Source organism: Hippichthys cyanospilos, chromosome 21 (assembly GCF_059441005.1).
Source record: "Hippichthys cyanospilos isolate Australia breed blue-spotted pipefish chromosome 21, RoL_Hcya_1.0, whole genome shotgun sequence".
In the NCBI taxonomy this organism is placed as follows: Eukaryota; Metazoa; Chordata; class Actinopteri; order Syngnathiformes; family Syngnathidae; genus Hippichthys; species Hippichthys cyanospilos.
The window spans coordinates 1,456,806-1,481,088 of record NC_142389.1 but is presented as its reverse complement, the minus strand read 5'-3'; the positions used below and the strand labels follow the sequence as shown (position 1 = coordinate 1,481,088).

The 24,283-nt window shown below is 47.0% G+C and overlaps 3 protein-coding genes across 7 annotated transcripts in view; 2 read left to right on the top strand and 1 right to left on the bottom strand.

Moving 5' to 3' along the window:
* The first annotated feature begins 110 nt into the window (after positions 1-110).
* Positions 111-3,272, top strand: LOC148406052 (calaxin-like). Its single transcript, XM_088405581.1, has 7 exons — positions 111-835; positions 905-1,041; positions 1,737-1,889; positions 1,953-2,057; positions 2,137-2,285; positions 2,788-2,892; positions 3,171-3,272. The coding sequence occupies exons 2-7, from the start codon at positions 984-986 to the stop codon at positions 3,270-3,272; spliced, it is 672 nt and encodes a 223-aa protein (XP_088261707.1). The 5' UTR covers positions 111-835; positions 905-983.
* Positions 3,273-3,491: 219 nt separating this feature from the next.
* Positions 3,492-10,777, top strand: pex1 (peroxisomal biogenesis factor 1). The gene is made up of 24 exons (XM_088404399.1): positions 3,492-3,684; positions 4,506-4,637; positions 4,699-4,782; positions 4,847-4,961; positions 5,106-5,659; positions 5,860-5,979; positions 6,054-6,183; positions 6,286-6,398; positions 6,464-6,543; positions 6,641-6,776; positions 6,987-7,083; positions 7,152-7,322; positions 7,415-7,569; positions 7,682-7,856; positions 7,918-8,084; positions 8,153-8,287; positions 8,544-8,608; positions 8,786-8,928; positions 9,011-9,114; positions 9,176-9,343; positions 9,422-9,568; positions 10,217-10,360; positions 10,454-10,587; positions 10,652-10,777. Exons 1-24 carry the CDS (start codon positions 3,583-3,585, stop codon positions 10,722-10,724), a joined length of 3,444 nt encoding a protein of 1,147 aa, XP_088260525.1. The 5' UTR covers positions 3,492-3,582; the 3' UTR covers positions 10,725-10,777.
* Positions 10,778-10,819: 42 nt separating this feature from the next.
* elmo1 (engulfment and cell motility 1 (ced-12 homolog, C. elegans)) overlaps positions 10,820-24,283 on the bottom strand; it is a 34,592-nt gene continuing 21,128 nt past the window's right edge. For 2 of the 5 annotated variants that reach the window (XM_088404400.1, XM_088404401.1), the window contains exons 7-23: positions 24,048-24,083; positions 22,703-22,802; positions 22,442-22,593; positions 21,939-22,017; positions 21,553-21,594; positions 20,900-20,950; positions 20,706-20,828; positions 19,828-19,959; positions 19,548-19,652; positions 19,376-19,484; positions 17,002-17,138; positions 13,859-14,022; positions 12,981-13,093; positions 12,149-12,256; positions 11,996-12,078; positions 11,840-11,917; positions 10,820-11,711 (exon numbers count right to left, since the gene is read on the bottom strand). In XM_088404400.1, coding sequence (XP_088260526.1) covers positions 11,511-11,711; positions 11,840-11,917; positions 11,996-12,078; positions 12,149-12,256; positions 12,981-13,093; positions 13,859-14,022; positions 17,002-17,138; positions 19,376-19,484; positions 19,548-19,652; positions 19,828-19,959; positions 20,706-20,828; positions 20,900-20,950; positions 21,553-21,594; positions 21,939-22,017; positions 22,442-22,593; positions 22,703-22,802; positions 24,048-24,083 — 1,813 coding nt within the window. In that variant the 3' untranslated portion in view covers positions 10,820-11,510. The remainder of the gene's footprint in view (positions 11,712-11,839; positions 11,918-11,995; positions 12,079-12,148; positions 12,257-12,980; positions 13,094-13,858; positions 14,023-17,001; positions 17,139-19,375; positions 19,485-19,547; positions 19,653-19,827; positions 19,960-20,705; positions 20,829-20,899; positions 20,951-21,552; positions 21,595-21,938; positions 22,018-22,441; positions 22,594-22,702; positions 22,803-24,047; positions 24,084-24,283) is intronic. The other 3 variants (XM_088404403.1, XM_088404402.1, XM_088404404.1) reach the window with 3 other exon arrangements.

The following is a 24,283-nucleotide window of genomic DNA, read 5'->3' as shown; positions in this document are numbered from 1 at the left end:
TCAGTCATGCATAAACATTTAGCTTAAGTGTTTTACGCGCTTTATATATAAAAATATATAGTATATATATTTTATGACCCATTCAAACCTAGGCAAATTGTAGCGTTCCCTCGCTACATCTCGTGCAGTTTTCGCAGATTCACTTTACTGCAGATTTTCAATAATGACCAGACGTTTTTTCTGTATTTTCTGTTTCAACAAAAGAAACACACTAAAAATGAACAAAAGCAGGAAAAAAAATGATACAAGACCGTTCTACCATAAGCAGGAGGTTGAACGTATTCTTGAATTTCAATTCTCATTCATTGCAACGGGGAAAATATAATCTCGAGGCTGTTTTCTTTATTGCGTTTACCTGCGAGTACCCCTAATGCACATGCGCATAAAATGTAGGCTGTCACAAAGTGGCGGCAATATAAAAGTTTCCTCTTAGTTTTTTAATTATATAAAATGATAGCATGTGATAACCTACACAGAAAATCAAGTTTCTAGCTACAACGTTTTTTTTTTTTATATGAAGTAACCACGACGCATCGACGTGTGTGGTGACGTCACCAAAGCCCTAGAGAAGAGGACGATGACGAGACCCGACCGCTCTCGAGTAAACCTCTGCCTTCTAAACCACGGCGAGCGCCGCCAAGTCTGCTGTCGTTGATAAAAGACACTTTGAAAACGAAATGTGTCAATGTTTTTTTTCCATCCATGGAGCCTTCTTCCACACACCTCGCCCGGCTCCCCATTCCGCCATCCCGGTAACGAGGCACCAGCGCCCCCCGATGGCCGGACACGCTTCTACGCTAGAAAGGTGCTGTAAACGATGACGTTTGCCATCCAGGTAAACCGTGAAGGACGATCCCATTTTGTGTTTGTGTGCTGTTGCTAACTTGGGTGGCTTGTTTGCAAGGTGCTTGCTAAGCTAAGGTGACTCCACATCAAGCTCCGGCCCCGGGCCGTCCGAATTGAGGTCAGAATTAAGGACAAACATGTCCAAGAGGCTGATCCAAAACCTCGCCAAGGCCATCTCCAAACAAGTAGACCGCTGTGAGTGTCTATGCTGATGCCGCCGATACCGGAATTAAAAGGTTGTATGTAAACAATAGGGTGACCGGAAGTCCCGCCTTAAACGATTTTGAAACTTGATTTGGAATCCCGACTGAGTCGATTGGCCTTTTTTTTCAGCATTCCAATTTTGGGGGCATGCGTAAGTCAATCCCACAATAGTCTTTGCGATTTATACATAAACCAACCAAAAAAGAATTTAAACAGTGTACTTTCGTACTTTTATGCATACGTCACACCAGAACCTGAACGATTTCTTGTTTCCGAATCGTCGAATCATGGGAAATGTAGTCAGACTGTCACACTACCGAAATGAGCTTTCCCAACGTGAGACATTGAGGTACAGTATAATGTGCCAATTGATTTTCACTTTATGAAGAAAGCTTTGAAGAAAAAAAGTGTTCACATTTAACCCACCCAATCCCCAATTTTTTCATGTTTGGCTAAAGGAGTGTCTTAAAAATATGTAATTATGAAAATAATAGTACTAAAGTAATCAATTACTTCGGGGAATTATAATTACTTTAATACCGCTATAGGTACCTATAGCAACTTTTAGTATATAATTTGATTACTTTAGATCCTGAACTAACTTTAATTACTTAAAAAAAAACGGTGACTTGTAGTGCGCCTTGTATATTTTTAAATTTATGGGTTTCCCCCTCTTGTCCTGTCAGTCACCCCAACAGAAGTGGAGTACCTTCTTCGTGAGTTTTTTACCATCCTCGGACAGACGACCACCTCTGGGAAGTGTTGCTTGGATGAACGAAAGTTCCGACGCGTACTGACCAATGAGTTCGGTCTCTCCAACACCCTCATCATGGAACGAGGTATGATGACGGAGATGCCATTTGTTTTTTTTTCTGGACTTGAACTTGACATTATAACGACAGTTTTTAGGATGTTCGACAAGGATAACGACAACCTTGTCAGTCCCAAAGAATGGGTGGAAGGCCTGTGTGTGTTGCTTCGCGGCACCTTGGATGAAAAAATAAGATGTAAAAAGGATAAAACAGAAGAAAGAAAAGGTGATCTTCAACTCGTCAGGCTAATCTGTTGTCTTTCCTCCTTGGCCAGACTGTTTCAGTGTGTACGACATGAGCGGGGACGAGCACATCGACAGGGAGGAGATTCTTATCCTGGTGAGGAACTGCCTGCGGCTGCACGGTGAGGAGGACCCTTTCGACAGCATCAAAGATCTGGTGGACATCACGCTCAAGAGGATGGTGAGACCTTGAACGCGTTTGTGTCATGTTTAAAATTTGATTCAAAGAGATTTTGGTGTTATTTTGCTTTTTAAACATAATTTGAATGAGTAAATCGCTTGCAACGCATTCTGGGATGCTTTTCCACTAGAAAGGAGATGATGGCATTCAATTAACTAATGGGCATGCTGATTGGCTGATTAGCTGGGAAATGCAACATGGCGTACTGAAAGTCGTCATGTTTTGACAATCGATGCAATATTTTACCCTTCTAGTGGTTTTTTGCATGCTTTTCCTTTCTACATCAAAAATATCAAAAAGCTCGAATTGGGTCAAAATTTCCCCCAGGAATTAAAGGGATGGTTTTCAGTGACAAGTGATGATGGAAATGCCAGAAGTGAAGAGACGTTAATGTTTGGAAGGTATTGGAAGGTGGTCCACTTCCCGACGGAACTGTAAATGAAAAAACAAAAAAAAAAACAACAAAAAAATTGCCCATCCCTCCTAACGTTTCCATTGACAGGACCATGACAATGATGAGAGGTTGTCCTTTGAAGATTACAAAAAGTCGGTGAAAGAACTGAACATCCTACTGGAGTGTTTCGGGACGTGTCTCCCCAACGCCACGGTAACAGCAAGCTAATGATTATATACATGGAATACTATGTACATCATTTATTTATGTTATACCTGCTTTTCCAGAGGATTGAGACATTTGAGCAGCGGGTATTCAATAATAAATTGAATTTCTTCAAATGAAGTCCATCAGCTTTTATTTTTTTATCCACCACCATCTATTTTTTTGTAATATGTGAATAAAGATGTATTTTTTAATATATATTAATAAATATGTTTGGTTTTGGCTGCAATGGATCAGACAACTTCGTTTTTGTTTTTTTCCATTAGGAAAACAGGAGCAGTATTGATTTAACTTCGTCCCATTTTGAAAGGTTCGTGTTTCATTCCAAGACGTATTTATTTCATGCAAATTCACAAAAGTTTCTTTAATCACAAAGTTTGTACACTGAAGCAGCATGCGTACCACTGTTTATGTTTACTTGGAGCTAAGCTTCCAAACTCTACTTCCTACTGAGTGCATTTCGAAGTAAAACTTCACCCCCTTTCGATGGTAATGGCGATGCACAAGTCCAAACGTGATATGTTTTATTTTGAAACTTGGACACTACCGCTTCCTGCTTCCAAGCCAATCATCAACCGTCAGAGGTCGTCAATGGGTGTTGCTTGCACACTTAGCTCGAGTAACTTTACATGTGACACTTTTTTTAAAATTCAAGTTCTACTGGATATGTGAGATGACATGTTCGGCGGGATTCAACCCGTGACGATCGTATTCACCAACGCCAAAAACTGCTTCCTCCATGTGCCTGCGAAGCTAATTTCTCATCTTTCGCTGAAGGAGGTAAGCTAGCTCCCGTTAGCCCCGGTGGCTAACCGGAAGTTTGCCAGCCTCTATGCTGCAAGATTTAGATGGTTTCCTCCAAATATTTGATTCAAATAATATGCAAACTCTGCAGGAGTCTGACGAGAATTTTTATCGACTTATTTACTATAGGTTTCCACCACAACTCGTTTGTTGATGGAGAACGTCATTCGTGTCACTCCCAATTGGTACTGATTAACACTGACAGCAGTTCTGCTTTTGCCAGTTACGCACGAGGAAAAAAGTTGTAACCTTTGGGCAGTTTTCGTTTAACCCTTGGGTGTCAGTAGGGTTTTCAACAACCTGGCCTTATTATCAAGAAAAGGCAAGCAAATGTCATATGTTGGCCGCTAGCGCCACCCTGGTATGTCAACAAACATTTCTATTGCACCCCTTCACGAGTTGCCGTTGAAAGGATTCATGGAAATATAGGAGGAAATGCATGATCAAACATTGATTGTTCAATATGGCCAAACAGGACAATATTTTTCCATTTTTAATGGCAGTAATTGAGCCTGCCATGGGCTAAGTCTGACACCTACAAGGTATATTTCTCCCGATTCGATACTGCAGCAATAAATTAAATGTCCACAGTTTTTTTTAACATTCTTGTCTTAGACATATGAAATTCTGCCACCAAATAATGATATTGAGTAGTTAATCAAATGTTAATAATTGAATAAATTCATGTCAGGAAATAAATGTCATTATTTAATTGTGTACATGTCAATAAATCTATTTAACTCATGAAACCCCGACTCCTTCCTGTCTTCTGGCATTGATGTTGGGTCTTCTCTCAGAACCAGGCGTTGGAGTTGTGCAGCAGTCAAGATGGACCTGCGGCTTTTCTCAGCTGGACTCCAAGCCGCGGCTCCTGCGTGGAGCTGTGCCGACACCTTGCGGAGAAGTTGGGCCTGCGGGACGGACAGGAGGTGAAATTGCGACTGCGCAGTTGCAACCGCCGAAGGGTGACGTGCCGCTTGCGTTCCGCAGGGCTTCGTGAGGGCGTGTCAGCAGATTTCGTCGGTGCATCGGGTGTTTGTGGAGCCCCTCTCGGCTGACGACTGGGAGATCTTGGTATGAAGTTGTTAGGTAGATTGAAAAGATGCTATTGACGGTGATGATATGTTGATAATTGCAGGAGATCCATAGCGGCCTGCTGGAGCAGAAACTTTTGGATCAAATCCGAGTGGTGTTCCCAGATGCCGTTTTGCCAGTCTGGGTGGACAGCCACACTGTCATCTACATCCAAATAGGTAAAAAAAAAAACATGTATTATGACTTTTTTTTAACATGATGACGATTTAACGTTACAAATAAGTTTCCATATATGTGTATGTATGAATATATATTGAGAAGCGCTTCATGAGGCTTCATCTTCCCATCATTACCTCCCGCAGCGTCCTTGTCGCCCTGGGTGCCTTACGGTCGCCTGGAGCCTTTCACGGAGCTGGTGGTGACCCCCAAGACGCACGTCAGCCGCCCCGAGGGGCCCCCCCGCTTCCGGTCGGAGACTGCCCCCCCGCAAGCCGCTCAGCGGTGGGACCTGAAGAATCTGTTTGGCTACATGACCAAAGGCGCACGCGACCCGCTCAAGGAGCTCCCGTCGGTTCCGGATGTTCCCGCCCCGCTCCCCGACGGCCTCTACAGAGTCTGCGGTTTTCCGCCCGCGCCTCTGGCCGCCGCCGGTCACATGACCCCCGGCGTGCTGCACGTGTTCCCGTTGAGCCACGTGGCGGATGCGGACGTGGCGGGCGGGCCGGCGCAGGTGACGTACGGACTGCTCTCTCATGTACCTTCGCCCGTCGAGAGAGCCCAGCTGCAGAAAAAGAAAAAACACGATGGAGGAGAGGAGGTCAAAGTTCAAAAGGCCACGATGGTGCGCTTGGTGTGCCACGATGCCGACTCGCATATACGACGCTCGGAGGAAAACTTCCACTGCGCTCAGATCTGGGTCAGACATATACGTGTATATATACTTTCCGACCCGAATCATTTTTTTGTTTTTGTTTTTGGGGGACATCATTATTTACCTCTGCATTTCAATTATAAATTACAATTGTCATCCCGCTTTGTATGAAACTTTAATAGGCTGTATATACTCCAATTTTGAAGCAGTGAATATGGGGGTGCTTTTTTTATGCGTGCGGGTAGATTCCGCCAGCCTTGGCCGTCAGGCTCCGCATCGTCCCGCATTCCACCGTAAGAATCAAGCCGGTGAAATCCGGCGTCAAAGTGGCGTCCTCCGTTCAACTCCAGCCTCGACATCCACTGGTGAGTCTCAAATTTTTAGTGAACTTCACTTCAAAATTTGTAGTCAATTTGTTTTCCTGTATATTTGTCCTCAGGCGGGGGCGGAAGCGGCCGAGGAGGACGCCATCCAGACGGCCTTCCTGGGCTGGCTGCACACTCAGACTCATGAACCTTTGACCTGTCTGACCCCCCGGGTTGGCGCCGTCCTCCTCCATGTCACAGACGGTGATCCATTTTTGCACCCCACCTCTCCGCTTTGATTGATTATTTTATTTTTGAAAAACACTTCCCGAATTTCCGTGCGTTTTTTTTTTTTTCCCGGCGCAGACAAGTCGGAGTTTGCCGTCACGGTTCTGAAACCGGAAGCGGAACCCGAGAGCGAGCCGCCGGACCAGCTCTTTCTCCTCTCGCCTTATGTCTTACAGAAGAAGGACATCAAGGTTGACTTTGTTTGTTGCCTTGACTCATCTCACTCATCATCTGACCGGTTGTGTCCCACATTCAGGTCGTCCCGGAACCGGCGTCCGAACCGGCCGCTGAGGCGGACCAGCCAGAACAAGATCTTCCCTCTCTGGATTCTCTAGGGTGAGTGGACAAAAATCTTTGTGTCCTTTTGATGGCTCCCGCTATTTATGACCTATTTTCTTGATTGAATTTATTATGGATGGTTATTTTCCGCCAGCGGCGTGGACGAGCTGAGCGGAAGATGTTTTGACTTCATCTCGTCGGGTCTGCTGGCCACGCCGCTGTCCAGAGCGCTGCTGGGGGTCGTCGGCCGAGGACTCAAAGGCGGAGCGCTGCTCATCACCGGCGCCAAAGTGAGCGCCCGTTCCTCACGCGCGCACGCTTGAGCTCGACTAAGAAATCCCCAAAGGGAAAGCATTGAAAGAAGACTCTAGGGAGCTGAAATTTCACCCAGTCGGTTGACAACCTGTCAAAGCTCAACGTGGCATGAAGACCCAGAATAATTTGTAAGAAAAATACCTAAAAAAAATCCCTAATGACGTGTCCATGCTGTCTTTTTGTAGGGCAGCGGCAAAAGCGCCCTGTCGCGCGCCCTGTGCCGAAAAGCGGCAGAGGAGCTGGACGCACACGTGGAAGTGTTGGAGTGCAAAAAGTTACAAGGTACCCCCCCAACCCAAAAAAAATATTAAAATATATAAAAAATATTTATATATTTTTTTTTTTCCCAGGCAAAAGGGCAGAGAGCATTCGAAAGAAGCTACGGGACGTTTTCACGCAGGCGGAATGGAAGCAGCCCTCGGTGGTCCTGCTGGACGACCTGGACCACGTGAGCCGGGCCCCCGCCTCGCCCGAGCACGAGCGCGGCCCCGAGGCCGCGCTGCATCTGCACGTGGCGCACAGTAAGCAAGCCACGCAAAAAAACTAAGCAAAAGACGAATTCGGAGGTGTTTCCAAACTTTTGAGCGCGGTGTCTTTTTTTTTTTTTTGCTAGGCTTGCTGGACCTCGCGAGGGAGATGATGGAGGAGGACACGGTGATGTGTCTGCTGGCGACCAGTGAGAGCAAGCGCTCCTTGCACGCGGCGCTGACTCGGGTTGAGGGCACGCGCTTCCTCCAGGCCTTCGCCCACATTCCGCCGCCCGACCAGGTGCGCCGCCGCCTATATCGTCTATCTCGGACATAGTCCAGTCCTAAAAGGGGGGCGGGCTGGTACTGATATGTGTCCCAATGCCAATTACTGTGTGTGTGTGTGTGTTTAGGGCCAGAGGGCAGACATCTTGTCCCGCGCCATCCAAACAAGTTGGGACTCTGCCGACTTGGACCTGGCGGCCGTCGCCAAGGAGACGGAGGGCTACCTGCCCCAAGATCTGCTGCTGGTTCTGGAGCGAGCCCTCCACGCCAACGCAGCGCGCCAGCAAGAAAACCGCAACCCCGGTAACGTTCTCCCACGTTAGCCCGGGTGGTCGCGGAGAGTCTTCACTACGCGTTTTCGTAGACCCGCGCTTGCGGCGGCGGGACTTCGCCGAAGCCCTCCGGGACTTCGTCCCGCCGTCCCGGTGGGGGGCGGAGCTCCAGAGGCCCGGCGGAGGCGGGCTGGAGACGGTGGGGGGGCTGACGGAGGCGCGCCGGCAGTTAATGGACACCGTCCTGCTCCCCGCCAAGGTCGGCCCAAGGACAAACGTCGGCGTCCCCGCTCGGGGCGGACGCTGACCGCGACCTTCGTCTTTCAGTACCCCGTCCTGTTCGCCAAGCTCCCCATCCGCCATCGCTCGGGAATTCTGCTCTACGGCGCCCCGGGCACCGGGAAGACGCTGCTGGCCCGAGCCGTCGCCAAGGACAGCGGCATGAACTTCGTCTGTGTCAAAGTACGCGTGCAAACCTTCAAATCATTTTAGCGATATGCACTGTCAAATTTTTTTTTTTTTTTTACAGTTTTTTTTTTTTTTTTTTTCAAATTGTGAGCTCATTCACTCCCAAAGACGTACTTTTACGTGTAGTCTTGACCATTCAGTCTCAGGCTACTTATTGATTTATTTGTGTGCGTTTTTGCGTTTTGAGTCATGTTGGAATGTGTTACTGTGTTCTTGTTTGTGTGTTTGTTCATGTGTGTGTGTGTTTCAGGGTCCAGAGCTTCTGAGTAAATACATCGGCGCGAGCGAGCAGGCGGTGCGAGACGTCTTCCAGAGGTAAGGCGTTCTCTGTCTTTTTTGTTTGTGTTATCATACCAGTAGAAAATCATAGTTTTTGCGTCACAAAGTGTAATTGAGCAGCTTGTCCTCTTGATGGCGCCACACAATCGTGATGGACCTTGCCGCTTTTATCAGGGCGCCGGGCTGACAGTTTTGTATTTTTTGCGGGAGCAGGGCGGAGGCGGCCAAGCCCTGCGTGCTCTTTTTTGACGAGTTTGACTCGCTGGCGCCCAGGAGGGGTCACGACAGCACGGGCGTGACCGACCGCGTGGTCAACCAGCTGCTCACTCAGATGGACGGCGCCGAGGGCCTGCAGGGTCGGTCCCGAGTTGGAAACCCGCTTGGAAATGAGGCTTAAGGCTCGGAGGGAGGCTTTTCAACCGGGTCGGTCCCTTTCAGGCGTTTACGTGCTCGCCGCCAGCAGTCGTCCGGACCTGATCGACCGGGCCCTGCTGCGCCCGGGCCGACTGGACAAATCGCTGTACTGCCCCCCGCCCGGCCAGGTCCGAGCGCGTCCCGCCCGATCTCCTTGCAGGCCCGCTCAAGCGGCCCGCCGTCCCGCAGGAGGATCGCTCCGCCATCCTGAAGGTCCTGAGCGCCGGCGTGCCCTTGGCCCCCGACGTGGACTTGGCCGAGCTGGCGGAGCGGACCCGCGGCTTCACCGGCGCCGACCTGAGAGCGTTGCTCTACAACGCCCAGCTGGAGGCGCTCCACGCCGGGCCCGACTCCGAGGTCCCGCCGGGCAGCCGCCGCCCCGTCCCGCCCCGCCCCGCCCCGTTGCCGCAGCTAAGAGCGCCCTCTGGTTTTCAGGAGATGAGCCTGTCCTCCATGATGTTCCCCAACGCCGGCAGCGGTTCCGAAGACGACGACGGCGTCGGACCGGACCGTCAAGATGGCGGCGACATCAGGACGCCCAAACTCGGAAGTTCCTTTGAGTCCGATTCTGCCATATCCTGCGTATGTAAATCGCTTTTCTGTCACGTTCTTTTTGGGTGAAAAAAAGCCTTACTATACATGGTCACTATTTTGTGCAAAAAAAAAAAGCTTTACTATACTTGGTCAGTTTTTGCGAGAAAAAAGCCTTACTATACATGGTCTTTTTTTGCGAGAAAAAAGCCTTACTATACATGGTCTTTTTTTTTGGGTGAAAAAAAGCCTTACTATACATGGTCACTATTTTGTGCAAAAAAAAGCTTTACTATACTTGGTCAGTTTTTGCGAGAAAAAAGCCTTACTACACATGGTCTTTTTTTGGGGTGAAAAAAAGCCTTACTATACATGGTCTTTTTTTTTGGGGTAAAAAAAGCCTTACTAAACATGGTCACTATTTTGTGCAAAAAAAAGCTTTACTATACTTGGTCAGTTTTTGCGAGAAAAAAGCCTTACTATACATGGTCTTTTTTTTTTGGGGTGAAAAAAACCCTTACTATACATGTTTTTTTTTGCGAGAAAAAACCCTTACTATACATGGTCTTTTTTTGCGCAAAAAAAGCCTTACTTTACGCACCTCCCATGGTGGTCTTGTTAAAAAATGCCTTATGATGATGTTTGTTGCGAATAAAACAACAATTACAATTTTTGAATAACACTAAACTGTCTGTACAGGACCCGTATGTTCCAGACGGCAAGTCCAGTTCTCCCCTTGCCATGTTTTCCGTCCGGAGCGGCTTCCTGGAACTCGGCTCCGAGCAGCTGAGGCGCCTCCAGCAGGAAGTGGCGTGCATCAAGCTCAACCACCGCAGAGCCAACGTACGGCCGGCCTCCGCCGTCGACTCCGCCCTCCGCCGTTGACTCCGCCCCCCTCTCAGCGCCTTCACTTACACTGTAAATGACGTGTTTAAGGGGGAGCCTTCAACGGTCCGGTCCGGCCCCCCCAGCCAGCCGGGCCTCCTGCTGCGCCGTCGCCACCTGCTGGCCGCTCTGGATGCCACCAGCCCGTCACTCAGCGAGGATGACTGGAGCAGATACTCCACGCTGTGCGTGCGTCACGTGATGCGTACGCCCTCAAAACATTAACGCGCATGTGTGTTGCGCTTGCAGGTACAAGGCTTTCGCAGGTGGCAGAACCGCTTCGCAAACCTTCCAACCAGGACAACGCGTGACGCTAGCGTGATGACGCTACGCACATACAAAAATAGAAATAAAGTTGACCTTTTTGGAGTCCTTTCCATTTGTTCTGGACTTATTTGCCAAATAAAGATTCCAAAGTGCCATTTACATGTTGAGACTTTAATGTAAACAGCAGTTTTGTGGGGCTTTGAAAAAATCCTCAAGACAAAATGTGAGGGGTTTAAATAGGAAGGGATCGGTGGAAGGGCTCGTAAATATGTTTTTTTTTTCTTTATACATATACCTATAAAAAAAAATCTCACTATAAATCATATTCATGATTGGCTTTTAAATAAAAAAAAAAATACATTAAGTTCTAGCTTCCCTTTTCCGCCCTGAATAAAACGGCTTCACAAAAACAAAAAAATAAGGTACATATTGCTCAGGAATGTGGTGTACAGCAGTCGTTCAGGGAGTTTGTGACAAGGGGACAAAAAAAGTTCGAACAGTCTTGCGCAGACAAAAAGAGAGTTTTCGCGTATCTGTCTTTGTGTGAGGGGGAAAAACATTTAGCTGCCACGAATACGGTGAAACTCGTAAGTCATGTGACAGGAAATAGGTGGACTACAACTAACATGGCCGTCCCGGCCTACCCAGAAGCACTGAGGACAAATCATAAAAAAGGCAGGTTCTTGATTCGAAGGGGATACTTCCTCGTTTTTCAGGTCTCCATGGCAACAAAGGGAAAGAAAAAAATTGTCCAATCACAGCTCTCGAAATTGTCCAGTTTTTAGTGGGGGGGGGGGGGGATTCCAGTGAGTACAGCAGGGCTAAACTAGGCTAAGCTAAGCTAGTTACAATCGTAAACAAAGTCATAGTTGCTGGGCTCTTTGGGAATTGGGGGCGGAGCTTCGGGGATCTGGATGTTCTCCAGGTCCAGAAGGCGGAGCTTCATCTCCATGGAGAGCAGCGTGTCCATGTCGGATTTGGTGTAGTCGCTGGTCATCTCCTTGCCCAGGAGCGCGTTCAGACCGTCCGTCCACACGCAGTACTGCGAAGGAACAAAAAACAAATCACCGGCGGCAAAATCCAACGGTGACCATTACGAACTAGGGGAGGGACGATCGGCGTCAGAATCCAATACGGGCCCACGCCCGGTTTGAAATCATCGGCTCTTACCTCGTGCTTGTCGGGAGCGATGAAGTTCAAATACTCGTCCGACTCGTAGAGGATGGAGAAGGCCAACTCCAGCACCTCCTGTAGGCCGGGAGGACAATTACCACACGCTGGTCAACAACATCTCCGCACCGGCGCCTTTCGTTAGCATTGGCGCACCTTGTTCTGCTTGAGCGCGCCCTTCTCCTTCATGTGAGGACAGTCCTTCCCCGTGACGACCGCCTTGATGTCCGCCACGGGCACTGCGGGAAAACGGGCCGTTAAAGCGCAACGCCGAGTCCGGCCGTCACGTTACAAAACGGCGACGCCCACATTTGTCCTGCAGAGAGTCGTGGGGCACCTCTCCTTGGGGACTCTCCTCCAGGTCCCCGTAGTGCAGGACCTTGTGATTAGGGGACAGGCGGCAGTACCAGAACTTATCTGGAGACGGGACCAAAAAGAAAAAACAAAGTTTGTTTTACGCTAAGCTAAGCCAGTCAGCGCGTGGGCGTTGCGGGACGGTAGCACGCGTGAAGGCACCACAGCCTCGCAAAAAGACGCTTGTGGTGGCTCAGGTCCACGAGGAGCAGACGGGAGCCGTGGGTGGTGTGGAGGACGCTAGCACAACTGTGTTTGTGTGTGTACACTAGTCCATATGATGTCTCCAAATGCTACATGTTCATTAGCATGCTAGCTTTAGCTGATGCTACCCGCCCGGAGTTGCTGATGCTACTTCATATGATGTCTCCAAATGCTACATGCTCATTAGCATGCTAATAGTAGCTGATGCTATCTGGCAGGAGTTGCTACCGCTAGTCCTTAAGCTGTCTCCAAATGCTGCACGCTATCTAGCTGCTGCTATCTGCCAAGAGTTGCGAGTGCTAGTCCAATGATGTCTTCAAATGCTACATGTGCATTAGCATGCTAACTGTAGCGGATGCTACCCGCCAGGATCTACTATAGCTAGTTCATATGATGTCTCCAAATGCTATATGCTCATTAGCGTGCTAACAGTAGCTGATGCTACCAGCCTGGAGTTGCTATCGCTAGTTCATATGACGTCTCCAAATGCTATATCCTCATTAGCGTGCTAACTGTAGTTGAAACTACCCGCCAGGAGTTGCTAATATCAGTTGCTAGCTGGAAGCTAAAGCTAGCGCGTCACCTTGTCTCCTGCGACTGCTGATCTTCCTGAAGCACGTTCCCTCGCACAGCCGATTGAGCCTCTGCTGTTTGATCAGCTCCATAATCTCCGGCTGGATCTTCTCCCTCAGCTCCCTGCGACAACAACGCGCCGAGACACATTAGCATCCTGTCAAAACAGGCGCCAACTAACACTTAAAAGTCATCTGAGGCTGGGATATAGTCATGTTTATGCATAGCGTGAGTGTTGCGAATGCGTAAAATATGCAAATGAGAAACAAAAGAGGCGGGAAAAGCAACGCGATCAAGCAATATGGATGGGAGGGGGATTAAACATTAACAGATTTAAGTGCTATTGCCAAAACGAATAAAATCAAACTATGAAAAGCTAAAAAAACCTGCTCAAACATGAAAAAAAATACAAAAAAAGAAGCAAAAACAGAGAAAAGATTAAAACTAAATTGACAAATAGTATTTGAGTCTCTAAAAATAATAAAAAACAATAAAACTGAAACTATAAAAACTAAATAAAAAAAGAGAAATAATAAACTGTGAAAACCAAACAAATATGCTGTAATTTATTTGAAACAATTGCTTGAGAACGACTGGATAAAGGTGAGCCGTGATTCCTGTAGCCCTGAGCGAGCGCGATGTCATTTTGAGTGGACGTCAAGTGGCAAAATGGCCGCCCCCTCAGATTAAGCCGTCGACTGAAAATGACATTTGAAAACGACGGTTTGACGCCGTCACCTGGGCCTGGCCGTTCAAGAGCCGAGCCCTGATCGGTTGTTAGCCCCGAGCAACTACGATGTCATTTCCAGTGGAAAAAAGCCGGCGACAAACGTGCTATTGATCACATCGCGTTTGGGACGATGAGACTCGCGCGATTGGCCGACTCACAGGATGGGGCGGGACTGGAAGTCCTCCTGATTCATCCTCTCCGACTGTCGTATCTTGAGGATCTCGGCGTAGCTCAGGTTCTGCAGGCGGCTCTTGAACTGGTCCAGCGAGTTAGGCTTGAGCGTCAGCGCTCGCGCGATCTGCTCCCGCACCACCTGCATCACCTGCGCCGCCAAAAAGGGGCGGGGTCAGCCAGGGACCACCCCCCCCGCCCGCGACCGACGGAACGCGCGGAGACGCCGCCCCGCCCTGGTCATATCGAATGCGCGTCATTAAAATGAATGATGACGGCGAGCCGTATCCCGGCACGCGGCGACGAGACCGAGGCCGCTGATGCGTGCAAATGGAAGAAAGGCAAAACGTTGTCTGCCGCCGCTCCCGCTAATGGATGCCGATCCCGGGTCGCTTCAATATTAGCGTAGGCTACTTCCACTTCCACGTCATGAACACACAAGGGAGAGAGAGAGAGAGAAAAAAAAGAGATTTTGGAAGAAAGGACCCCGGGCGACGGTCTTCTGTCCGAGCGGCTGGGCGAGACAAAAAATGAAAAATAAAAAAGGCGCGTGTATGGAGAGAAGCTCGCCAAGGGAGTGGGAGGTGAAGCGGGATGATAAAAATAGCCCGTCTGATGGCAACAAAGGGAAACGGGGGGGGGGGCCGTGGGCTAGGTCCACAAGCCCAAAAGGAGGAAGAGTTGACGGAACAAAAGAGGCGGCGAGCGCGTCAAGAAAAGAGCAAAGGGGGGCTCGCGATGGCGGCAGCCTTCGTCGACATCATCATCGTCTAGCCCGGGCGAAACCACTTCAAGGGACATTTCCACACACCATCGAACTGTAGGCTTTTCTTTTCAAATTAAGAACTAATTGTTTGGAACATGAAGATCATTTTTGATACATTCCATACTCCTTTGCAAATATTGCACACCTTTATTGTGTTATGTTTTACACAAAAGTGCATTATCAAATTAGGGAGTTGGGGAGTACTTGGCTGAAAAAATATTTCATAAGGGGTACGTCACTGGAAAAGGTTGACAACCTCTGCATGTGGGGGTACGTGCAGTGTTTTTTGAAGATTTTCTGCAGGTATCAAATCTACTTTAAATTTTTGGTATACTGTGGCTCCCAGCCTTTTCAAATTAAGGGTAAATTGATTGGAACATGAAGCTACTTAGTTCCGAATCCTTTACAAATACTGCATTCCTTGCTAAATTTTCCACTAAAGTGAATTATCAATAGCAAACATAATTGGTTAGGGGGCACTTGGCTGAAAAAAATATTTCAAAGGGGGCACGGTGGTTCTCAAATGGGGGTACGTGAAGCATTTTAGGGAGGGTTTCAGTAAAAAAAGTATCCAATTAATTGGTTTTTGGAATTTGGGATTGGCCGTGATTAAGATGGAGGCGACCGAGGCGAGAGTGGAGAAAATTCCCAGATTATGCAAAACGGTCAAGAAGAAGCGCTAATCCCGCGATTAGCATTAGCATTAGCGACTCTTGCGATCCAACAATTGAAAAAGAAAGTAGAGCGGGCGCCCCAAGATTGCGCTAATCCCTCCGATTCCAACACTATTTCCAAACTAATGACTGTCTCGGCGCGAGACCGTGGCTAATCCGGGATTAGCATCCTCCGGGAATATGTGGAAATAATCCCAAATTCAAACGGGGGAATCCAAATGCTCCAATCGGCGCACCGGGATCACGCTAATCCCTTGTTGACCCCCCCCCCCCCGCCCGTATAAAAGCAGCGGATGGATGAAGAGCATGGAGCAGCACCCACACAATTCCCGAGGTGACGAATGTGTGTGTGTGTGTGGCGTAATCCCATTCATGACAAAGCACCCCCCCCCCCCCCCCCCACACACACACACACACACACACACACACACACACACACTGCTTGAGGAATAATTGTAATCCTGCAGATTATTTTGCAATTTGGGTCGACAGCACGCCCATCTTCCATCCACCTTCGGGTACCACCGAGCCCCCCCGCCCCCCCCACTCAAGCCCAGCTGGCGGCGCCCCTCCCCCTCCGCACACGCTTTCTACTTACATGTCAGCTCCATGCCTGCGAGCACGCGCAAATCCCAAAACCTCCGCAGCTTGGGCGGATGAGAAGAAGGAGGGAGGGGGCAAGGGGGGACGCCGCGAGGACGGGGGGGGGGGGGAGGCAGACGACGGCGGCCGACGAAGGCGGAGGCAGCCCGCGTTTCGGCTTTCCCGATATATCCGAGTCGCGGGGAAAATTCCCAACGCCGTCCCTGCCTCGGTCTCCTCTCTCTCTGCCGTTCGCTCGCCCGCTCAGCCTTGTGTCGATCCGGGCTTTCGAGAGCTCCCATTGGACGGGCGCCGCGGCCGCGCACGCCAATGGCGGGGCGGCCGGAGGATCACGTGACGCGCGCGTGGGGGTGGCCACATCGCGGAGGAGACGAGGCAAGATGAAGACGCTCGCGCAAACACGGTGACAATACAAACAGTAATTGGAGGGAGGTCGCCATGGCGACGGTTGCCTGGCGCCCGCTCGCCGCCGTTAGCATCCGAGCGTTCCTTGCCGCCGTGCCCTCGTCGTTAAATGGATTCAATCTCCATTCTAGTCGGGCTTCAGATCAAAATGGCACAATTCTTTTTGGGCGTGGCTTATTGACACGCTAAAAAAACAAGCCCCCCCCCCCCCCCCCCCCCCCCCCAAAAAAAAAAAAAAGCTGGATCAAATTGATCCAAAAAGTGTGCAATTTTCAACCCAATATTTAGTGAATAGAATTTGGTTGTAACAAAAAATAAACATATTTGATACATTTCACTTGACTGGATTTCCAAATCGTTTTTTTTAATTCAATTTATAAGCTAAACTTGCCAGAATTGAGTGACAAGTTTTGAATCTTTTTTATTTTATTTGTTTACCCAACTGTTGGGTTACAAAGGACCCAATAATGAGTGAAATAGGGTCATTAATTTCTGTGTATAGTGATCTTTTCAAGTTAAGAGCAAACTAATTGGAACACAAATCAACTTCTTGCTAGAATGTGAGGTTTTGGGCCCTGCTTTGGGTCAAATATGAGCCAAGCGCTTTTAGAGCGCACGCTAGCCGGGGCTTGGCAAAAGGTCACGTGTGTGGGGGTGTGTGACTTTTGCAAAAAGGTCCCACCTTGTTGAAATCCTCGCTGGTGGCTCTCATCTCTTTCCAGGTCTTGTTGAGCAGCTGGATGCAAATGCAGAAGAACTCCTCGAAGGAGCGGTCGTGCGTGAAGAACATGGGGTGGAAGTCGTGGCAGTTTTCGCCGGCTGCGGGACGCACACGGAAGGAGGATAAAGAATATACGCCTGTTGGGATGGGCATACGACTTCCCAGAAGCATTCGTCAACGGGGGACGCAGCCGCGCCATTGGGCCGTTCGCGCCATGTGTTAGCGTCAAGCTAATCGGAGGCTGGCAAAAAATGAAAAGTTCTCCACTTTCGGAACCGGAATGAGAGGCGCGAGCAACATGCGCAAAAATATTCGTGTTGGGACGCGTCCGCCTTGGCTCAGGTCAGCGGGTCCCCGCTGCCATTCCGATCAAAGTCTATTTTTGTGCCCGTGCGTGTGTGTGTGCGTGTGTGTGTGTGTGTGTGTGTGTGCGTGTCGCCCGAGGGCCCGTAAATGTGACGTCAGCTCGTTAGCGGGCCGGACAGCATGCAAATGAGGCTGGGGGGAGGGGTGGGGGGGGACTTTAGCGGGCATGGCACCACCCCTGACATCTGCTGACGTTCACTGTGTGTGTGTGTGTGTGTGTGTGTGTGCGTGCGTGCGTGCAAAGGAGAGTCACCTTGTAGCGAAGCCACATGATGAATGCATAGTGAAAGATGTCATCCTCGCTCTAATTGCCAGCCTCGTGCCCCGCTGTGACAAGGGGAACCGGTGTGTGTGTGTGTGTGTGCGTGTGCGCGCGCGCGTGCACGCGGAGAGCAAGCAACGTCAGCACCGTTTTACAGTCCACTCAACGCGTGCGTGGGCGTGTGTCAGCAATGCATCACTGACAAGTGCCATCTCCAGACGAGCCTCGCTCCGGTATCGGGATGAGTATCGAATATCAATGATTTGTCGATACCATTTTTTGCCGTGCTGATACAGAACTAACATTAACATGAACATGTTTTACTGGATTCTTTACTGGCTATTTTTGTTTATATATATATATATATATATATATATATATATATATATATATATTACTTATTTTTTTCATCATTTATTTATTTGATTAATGTAGCTAAATAATTTACATAAGCTTTAAAAAGTAAGGGTCATTTGACTAGAGTATTATCTCATTATTATTTATTTAGCAAGCAATATTCACCGCCAACCCAGTAAAATTGGACCTCTGCCGCCGTCTTTTTCCGTCAACGGCAGTGAAGGAGTTTAAAAAACCAAAAAAGAAGCCGGACGCCGTCTCCCCGTTTTGTTGGTGCGCGATTCCGGCCGGCTCCTTTTGGCGCGACAGCTTGAAACGGCGACCGAATTCCCAAGGACGACGCCAGCACATGCGCGCGAAAGACGGAGATTGTTGCGAGCGCGTTGCGGCGCAGCGCAGCAGATGGCGGGCCGGCAGATGGAGAAAGGATACAAAAATAAAGAAAGATATCAATAAATAATAAAGCGGAGGCAGAGATGGAGACGCGCCAGCAAGCAAACAAGAAAAAAACTAAAAAAAGAAAACATCTGCTGTCGACTTGAGCGCATCTATTAACTCATTCGATACCAAAGACGGATTTTTACATTTTTTTTGTTTTTATTCAGATATTCAATCCCAGATATGCATGTTTTTCAATTATTTTTTTTTACTAGTGCTCAAAGAACGGCTAGTGCTAAGTAATATCACGAATACAAGTAATCAATTACTTTAGGTACTATAGTAACTTACTTTAGGTACTACAGTAATAGATTACTTTAGAAACGGACCAGGATTAGCGCCAGACCTTTTTAGACGCTCCTTTTTGCTAAGAAACGGGTGTGAAACTGGAGGCCCGGGGGCCCGATCCGGTCCCACGTATATTTTGATGTGGCCCGCGAAATGCTAATTGCTAATTTGTAACTTTCAAAACAATTTTTTTCTGGAATGAATACCGCTTTTGAAGAGTTTTTAGTGGTTTTAAGTGACAATCATACATGAAATTGATTTCACAGCCGTAACTGCTCACCGAAAATGTGGCCCATGATAAAAAATGAGTTTGAGCTATAATGTGAAAAATGTTGCTGTAGGTATAAATTGAAAAAAAAAAAAAAAATACAAATAACGACCCGGAATTGAATGGATAGGCTTTAAAAAAAAGTGCAAATATCCCTTGGATGGGACGAGTTAACGTGAGTGGGGATACGAACAAAATGAAAGCGTACGATGAAGACGACGTACGGTACTTTGAGTTACATTTTTGAAGATAACTGAAAAGTACGATTTATCCCATTTGCAGCCGTTTTAGAGCATCTGGGCCCCGAATGTCGACTCGTTGTTTAGGATTCGAAAGAAAAAAAAGGAGTCACTCACGCAGCTCGCCCACTTTGAGGATCTCGCAGAGCATCTTGGTGAGCTCGATGCTGCTGCGTCCGAACGGGCACTCGTGCTTGTCCTCGCGACTGCTGTTCTCCAGGACCATCTGCCGCGAAAGGCGGAAAATCAGCCGGGGGACGGGCCCTCCGCCGCCGGCTCGCCGACTCACCCTGATGTAGGCGTCCTGGTGGTGCCTGGCAAAGTACAGCATGTTGTCCAGCGCCAGCATCCCCGGAGGAATCTGGGTGAAGTCCACTGCTGGGTTCACGTGGTTCTGAAAGAAAAAAAAACAAAAACGCTAGGTTTTGCTAGCCCGTCTGTGACATTTTGCATTGCGGGCTAGCATCGAGCTAGTCGATTTTCAGACGTTGAAGTCTGAAACGGCAAATGGCCGCTTGCGATCGGAAAATGGTCGGCGAAGGTCGCAAGCGGGTCGCTTGGAGGCTTACGATGAATCCGAGCTTCTTGTAGTCGCGCGTGTACATGGATTTGCGCTTCTCCGTGCCGCCGCCGCCGTTGCCGGGCTCGCAGTCCACGTCGAAGGCGATCCGACGCAGCTCGAAGATGATGTCGCGCTGAGCCTGAACAGCAACAACAACAACAAAGTCGACCCGCTCAATTTGACATTTTTATCTTCTTAAATTTGTATTTTGATAAAAGTATCCCACATGCCTTCTTCAGTTAGTTTTTTCACTTGAAATTGTTATTAAAAATAGTTTCAATATTGAAATATTATCCTTGCAAATGAACTTTACGCATACTTACATATTTTTTTTATCTATTAAATAAAATGTATAAGAAACGTTAATCAGAAAAATGTGACTTTTTTTGGAAATAACGCGTATTGATTTCTGCAGAAACAAATGCTCGATCCCGGTGAATTTCTAATATTTTCCTTGCATATAATCTTTTCACATATTTTTATATACTAAATAAGAGATATACGTTTTTGGGAGTGAATGAGTTCATCAGAAAAATGTTTTTTTTTTTTTTTTAATAATGCGTATTTATTTCTGAAAAAACAAAGGTTTTGTCCCAGTAAAATTCAAATATTTTCCTTGCATAACTTCGTATATATTAAATAAAATGTCTAAAAACGCTTTTGGGGAGTGAATGAGTTCATCAGAAAAATGTAAAAAATATTTTTGTAAATAAAGTGCATTTATTTCTGCAAAAACAAATGTTCTGTCTTGGTAAAATCCTAATATTTTCTAAGCAAATGAACGTATAAAAAAATTTTCTGAGTGAATGAGTTCATCAGAAAAATGTGATTTTTTTTCTTTTTAATAACTTGAATTTTTTCATTGTATTTTTGTTTTCCACCGACTTGGTCCTGGGGGTCCATCTTGGTCATCATGCGGTCCTCCAGCAGGTTGAAGGTGAGAACCTGCAGAACGTAGAGTTGGTGCGCCATCTCGTCGTTGATGGGCGCGGGGCTCCGGATCACGCTCTGCCGAGCGCAAAACACGTCAGCGCCCCGGCGACAAGGGGCGGGGCCGACGGGGCCGGGGCGGGGCTTACGCTGAGGATGATGGAACGCAGTTGCTTCTGGGCCAAGATGTGAGCCATCTCCTGCGCGCCGCAAACGAGTCAAAACAAACGGAGAGCCTTTCAAATGACATCGAGTCAAGATTAAAAAAATAAAAAAAAATCAACAAATGGCGGGCGTTCAGTAAATTATTTTAAGAATTAAATAGTAATATTTTTTTTGGCTTTAAAATTCAGATTCATTTGAGTTACATCTAGTAAAAAATATAGAAAAAAATACATATTTATTACTTACTCATATATTATTTACAATATAAATAAATAAAATAATACTATATAGAACAAAATAACAAGTGCTGCTTTGGAAAGTATTATTTTTTCATATATAGAATAAAAAAAACTACATTATTATTGAAGTTTTTTCAATCCTGCAAAATGTGATTTTTTTCTCCCTAAAAAATGTCAATTTTTTTCACAAATCTCAATGTAAAATGACATTTTCTTCCCGTTGAATCCTGTCCTTTTTCATTCCACACAAATGTATCTTCGTTCTAAGACTTTATTCATGAAATATTTTTAATGTGACCCTGTGAGAATCTGTATTGATTTTTTTTTTTTTTTGGGAGGGGGGGGCTGAAAAAATTTGCCAGTTAGCTGTGGCACGACAAGAGCAAGAGTGCACTTACTGTCAGAGGACAATTTAGGATGTCCACAATGTGCTCATCGAACTAGCGTGTTGTTGCCGAGGAAACAAAGTCAGAAAAAAGACAACAATCACACCACAAGGTGAGCGAGAGTGATGGCGCCGCCGCTAACGAAAGACGAAAAAAAAGGGGGAAGCTCGGCTACGGGATCACTGTCAAAAAAAAAAGTTTTCATGATTTTTTTTTTAATAGTGTGATGTCATTCCAATGCGGCATTCCGGGAAGAGTGGACGAGAGGAAGTAGGGCTGGCGGGATGGGGGGGGGGGGCTTCATTCATTATTTAAGGTCACAGCCGGAGAAAGTTAGCAAGCGCAGGCAGAAGCGAGGAAAGGGGGGGGCGAGCGGGTGACCGGTCCAGGCTCCTTACTTGTCTCCTTTCTTCAGGAGCTTTGAGGAAGAGCGCGTTGATGACGGCGATGGTGTACGTCTGGATGTCCTGGTCCGTCCTGGGAGGACAGACAAAATCAAAACAAAAAAAAGTATTATATATATATATATATATATATATACACACACTTTTAAAAAATGTAATTGCATTTAAAAACAACAATGTTTTACTTAATTATACATATTAAGATTTAACTGTACAAAAACGTTTTTACATTGATGTTTTCTTTTTATTTTTAGTTTAATTAATTCGGGATTTTTACTACAAAAAATGCACTAACTCATGCTTAACTCAAGATTTAACTGTAAAAAAGTTTTGGGAATTAAAATACCCATGTTTTTTCCCTGAAAATCAGAAAAAGTTCACCAACCATCTTTCAGAAAAAAACCAAACGTTTGACACGGCACGATCATTTCCAGAAAATCCTACTTTTCCTCCCGATAATATTGGCTCTACTTTCTTCCCCGCTTGCGCACGCTCACCCCTGCAGGTGCGGAATGAGCTGCCCGATGGTGATCTCCTGCGCCACCTTGTGGTAGAGCTCCTGGCTGTTGAGCACCATGGACTCCAGGATGGCCAGCGAGCGCTGCAGCACGGCCGTGTCCATGGCCGCCTTGTTGACGTAGCCGGCGATCTGCGAGGCAAAGCGCAGCCGTTGGGGCGCAGCCGTTGGGACGCCGCCGTTGGGACGCCGCCGTTGGGACGCCGCCGTTGGGACGCCGCCGGGAATCCCTCGCGCCCACCTTCTTGATGAAGGCCACGGAGAAGGTGTCCCAGGAGACGATGCCGTGGTCCATCAGCTCCACGAAGGCCGTCAGCGTGAAGGACAGCAGGTCGCCGAAACTGCACGCGCGGACATGAAAAAAAATATAGACAAAAATCGGTGAGGAACATGCTGAAATTTGGAAAAGTGGGAAAAGGAGGACGCTTCGGGCTTGCTGCAGAAAAGACGGACGGAAAGCGCGGGCGAGGAGGGTCAAAGTTGTCTGCTCATGCAAAAGCGGGAAACAAAAGAGACATTAAAGCTTCGGACAGGAAAAGAGAAGACACCTCTTTTCTAGAAACGCTTACGATCCAAATTGTATTCTCGCAGGTCAAATTCAGCATCTTTGACAACAGTGACCTCTGCTGTTCAAATGACGACAATGCGCACAGTTTACTTGGAACAGCTGCATGACAAAAATATACTGGAGAAAGTTATGACGCCAAATATTAAATATATACAATAATAAAATATAATAAATTAAATCAAATGGGAAAAAAATCCACCCCAATTCTACGTTATTTTGACAACGTGTTTCTTTGAAAATAAATTCAGATTTTATCACTAGCAAAATAAACGTTTTTTTTTTTAAAAAAAAAAGTTGATTTCAACTACATGCAGCGACTAAAAATAAATAAATAATATGAGATAAAAATAGTTTTTCCTCCTTTGAAAATTGTGTAAGAAACAACAGGCTTTGAATATTAAAAAAACAAAAAACAAATTAGGAATAGCTCTCATCATCTTTTGCAGTGGTGCATGAAATAATTGGGTTATTAATAAAAAAAATAGATTTGTGTTAATTTCATTTGATTTTACATTACACTGTTAAGGTATTCCTGACTATATAATCAAGTAATGAATTCAACCAGCTGAATATACTTGTAAAAATGTAATCATTTTAAAAATGTGTTTTTTATCGTCTCCGATTGCTTGATAACGAGGCTAAATCAGCATTTCGTTTGCATAATAATATGCAAATTCATAACCTTCCAGGGGAGTTTTAAGTAAACAGAAAATTAAAAATATATAAGAAGCTCATTAGAGGGCGCATCCCCCTGCATTATGATGTTTGCTGACTGTCAAAAAGCTTGAAAAGAAGGCGAAAATGTTGGAAACGATGGAAGGCGTTTCCATGGTGACGGGAACAAGCAAAACCTCAAAGCCACCGAGATTGAAGCCGTCGACCGTCGCGCAAATGATAAACCGCACATGCTGTTAATATGGAAACAAACGCCGCTCGTCATGCAGGGCAAAGCGGAAGCCTCCGACGCGTCGTCAAAGAAGCCGGGAGAGCGCGGAATCGGGTGGGGGGAGGGGCTTACCAGGGCTTCATAATCTTCTGCAGTTTCTGATAGCGCCTGCAAACATTTCACAAACTTTGCCGTCAAATGTCACACACGGAGGGAAAAAAAAAACAAAACAAAACTGGCCTTGTCATTTGGAAATCATTCGCTCAATCATGGCTGGATTTCACCCGGCCTAACTCTGAGTTTCGTGCATGTTTAGGCCTTGGAAAATGTGAATCATTGTGCAAAAATCAATAGTAAACAATTAAAAA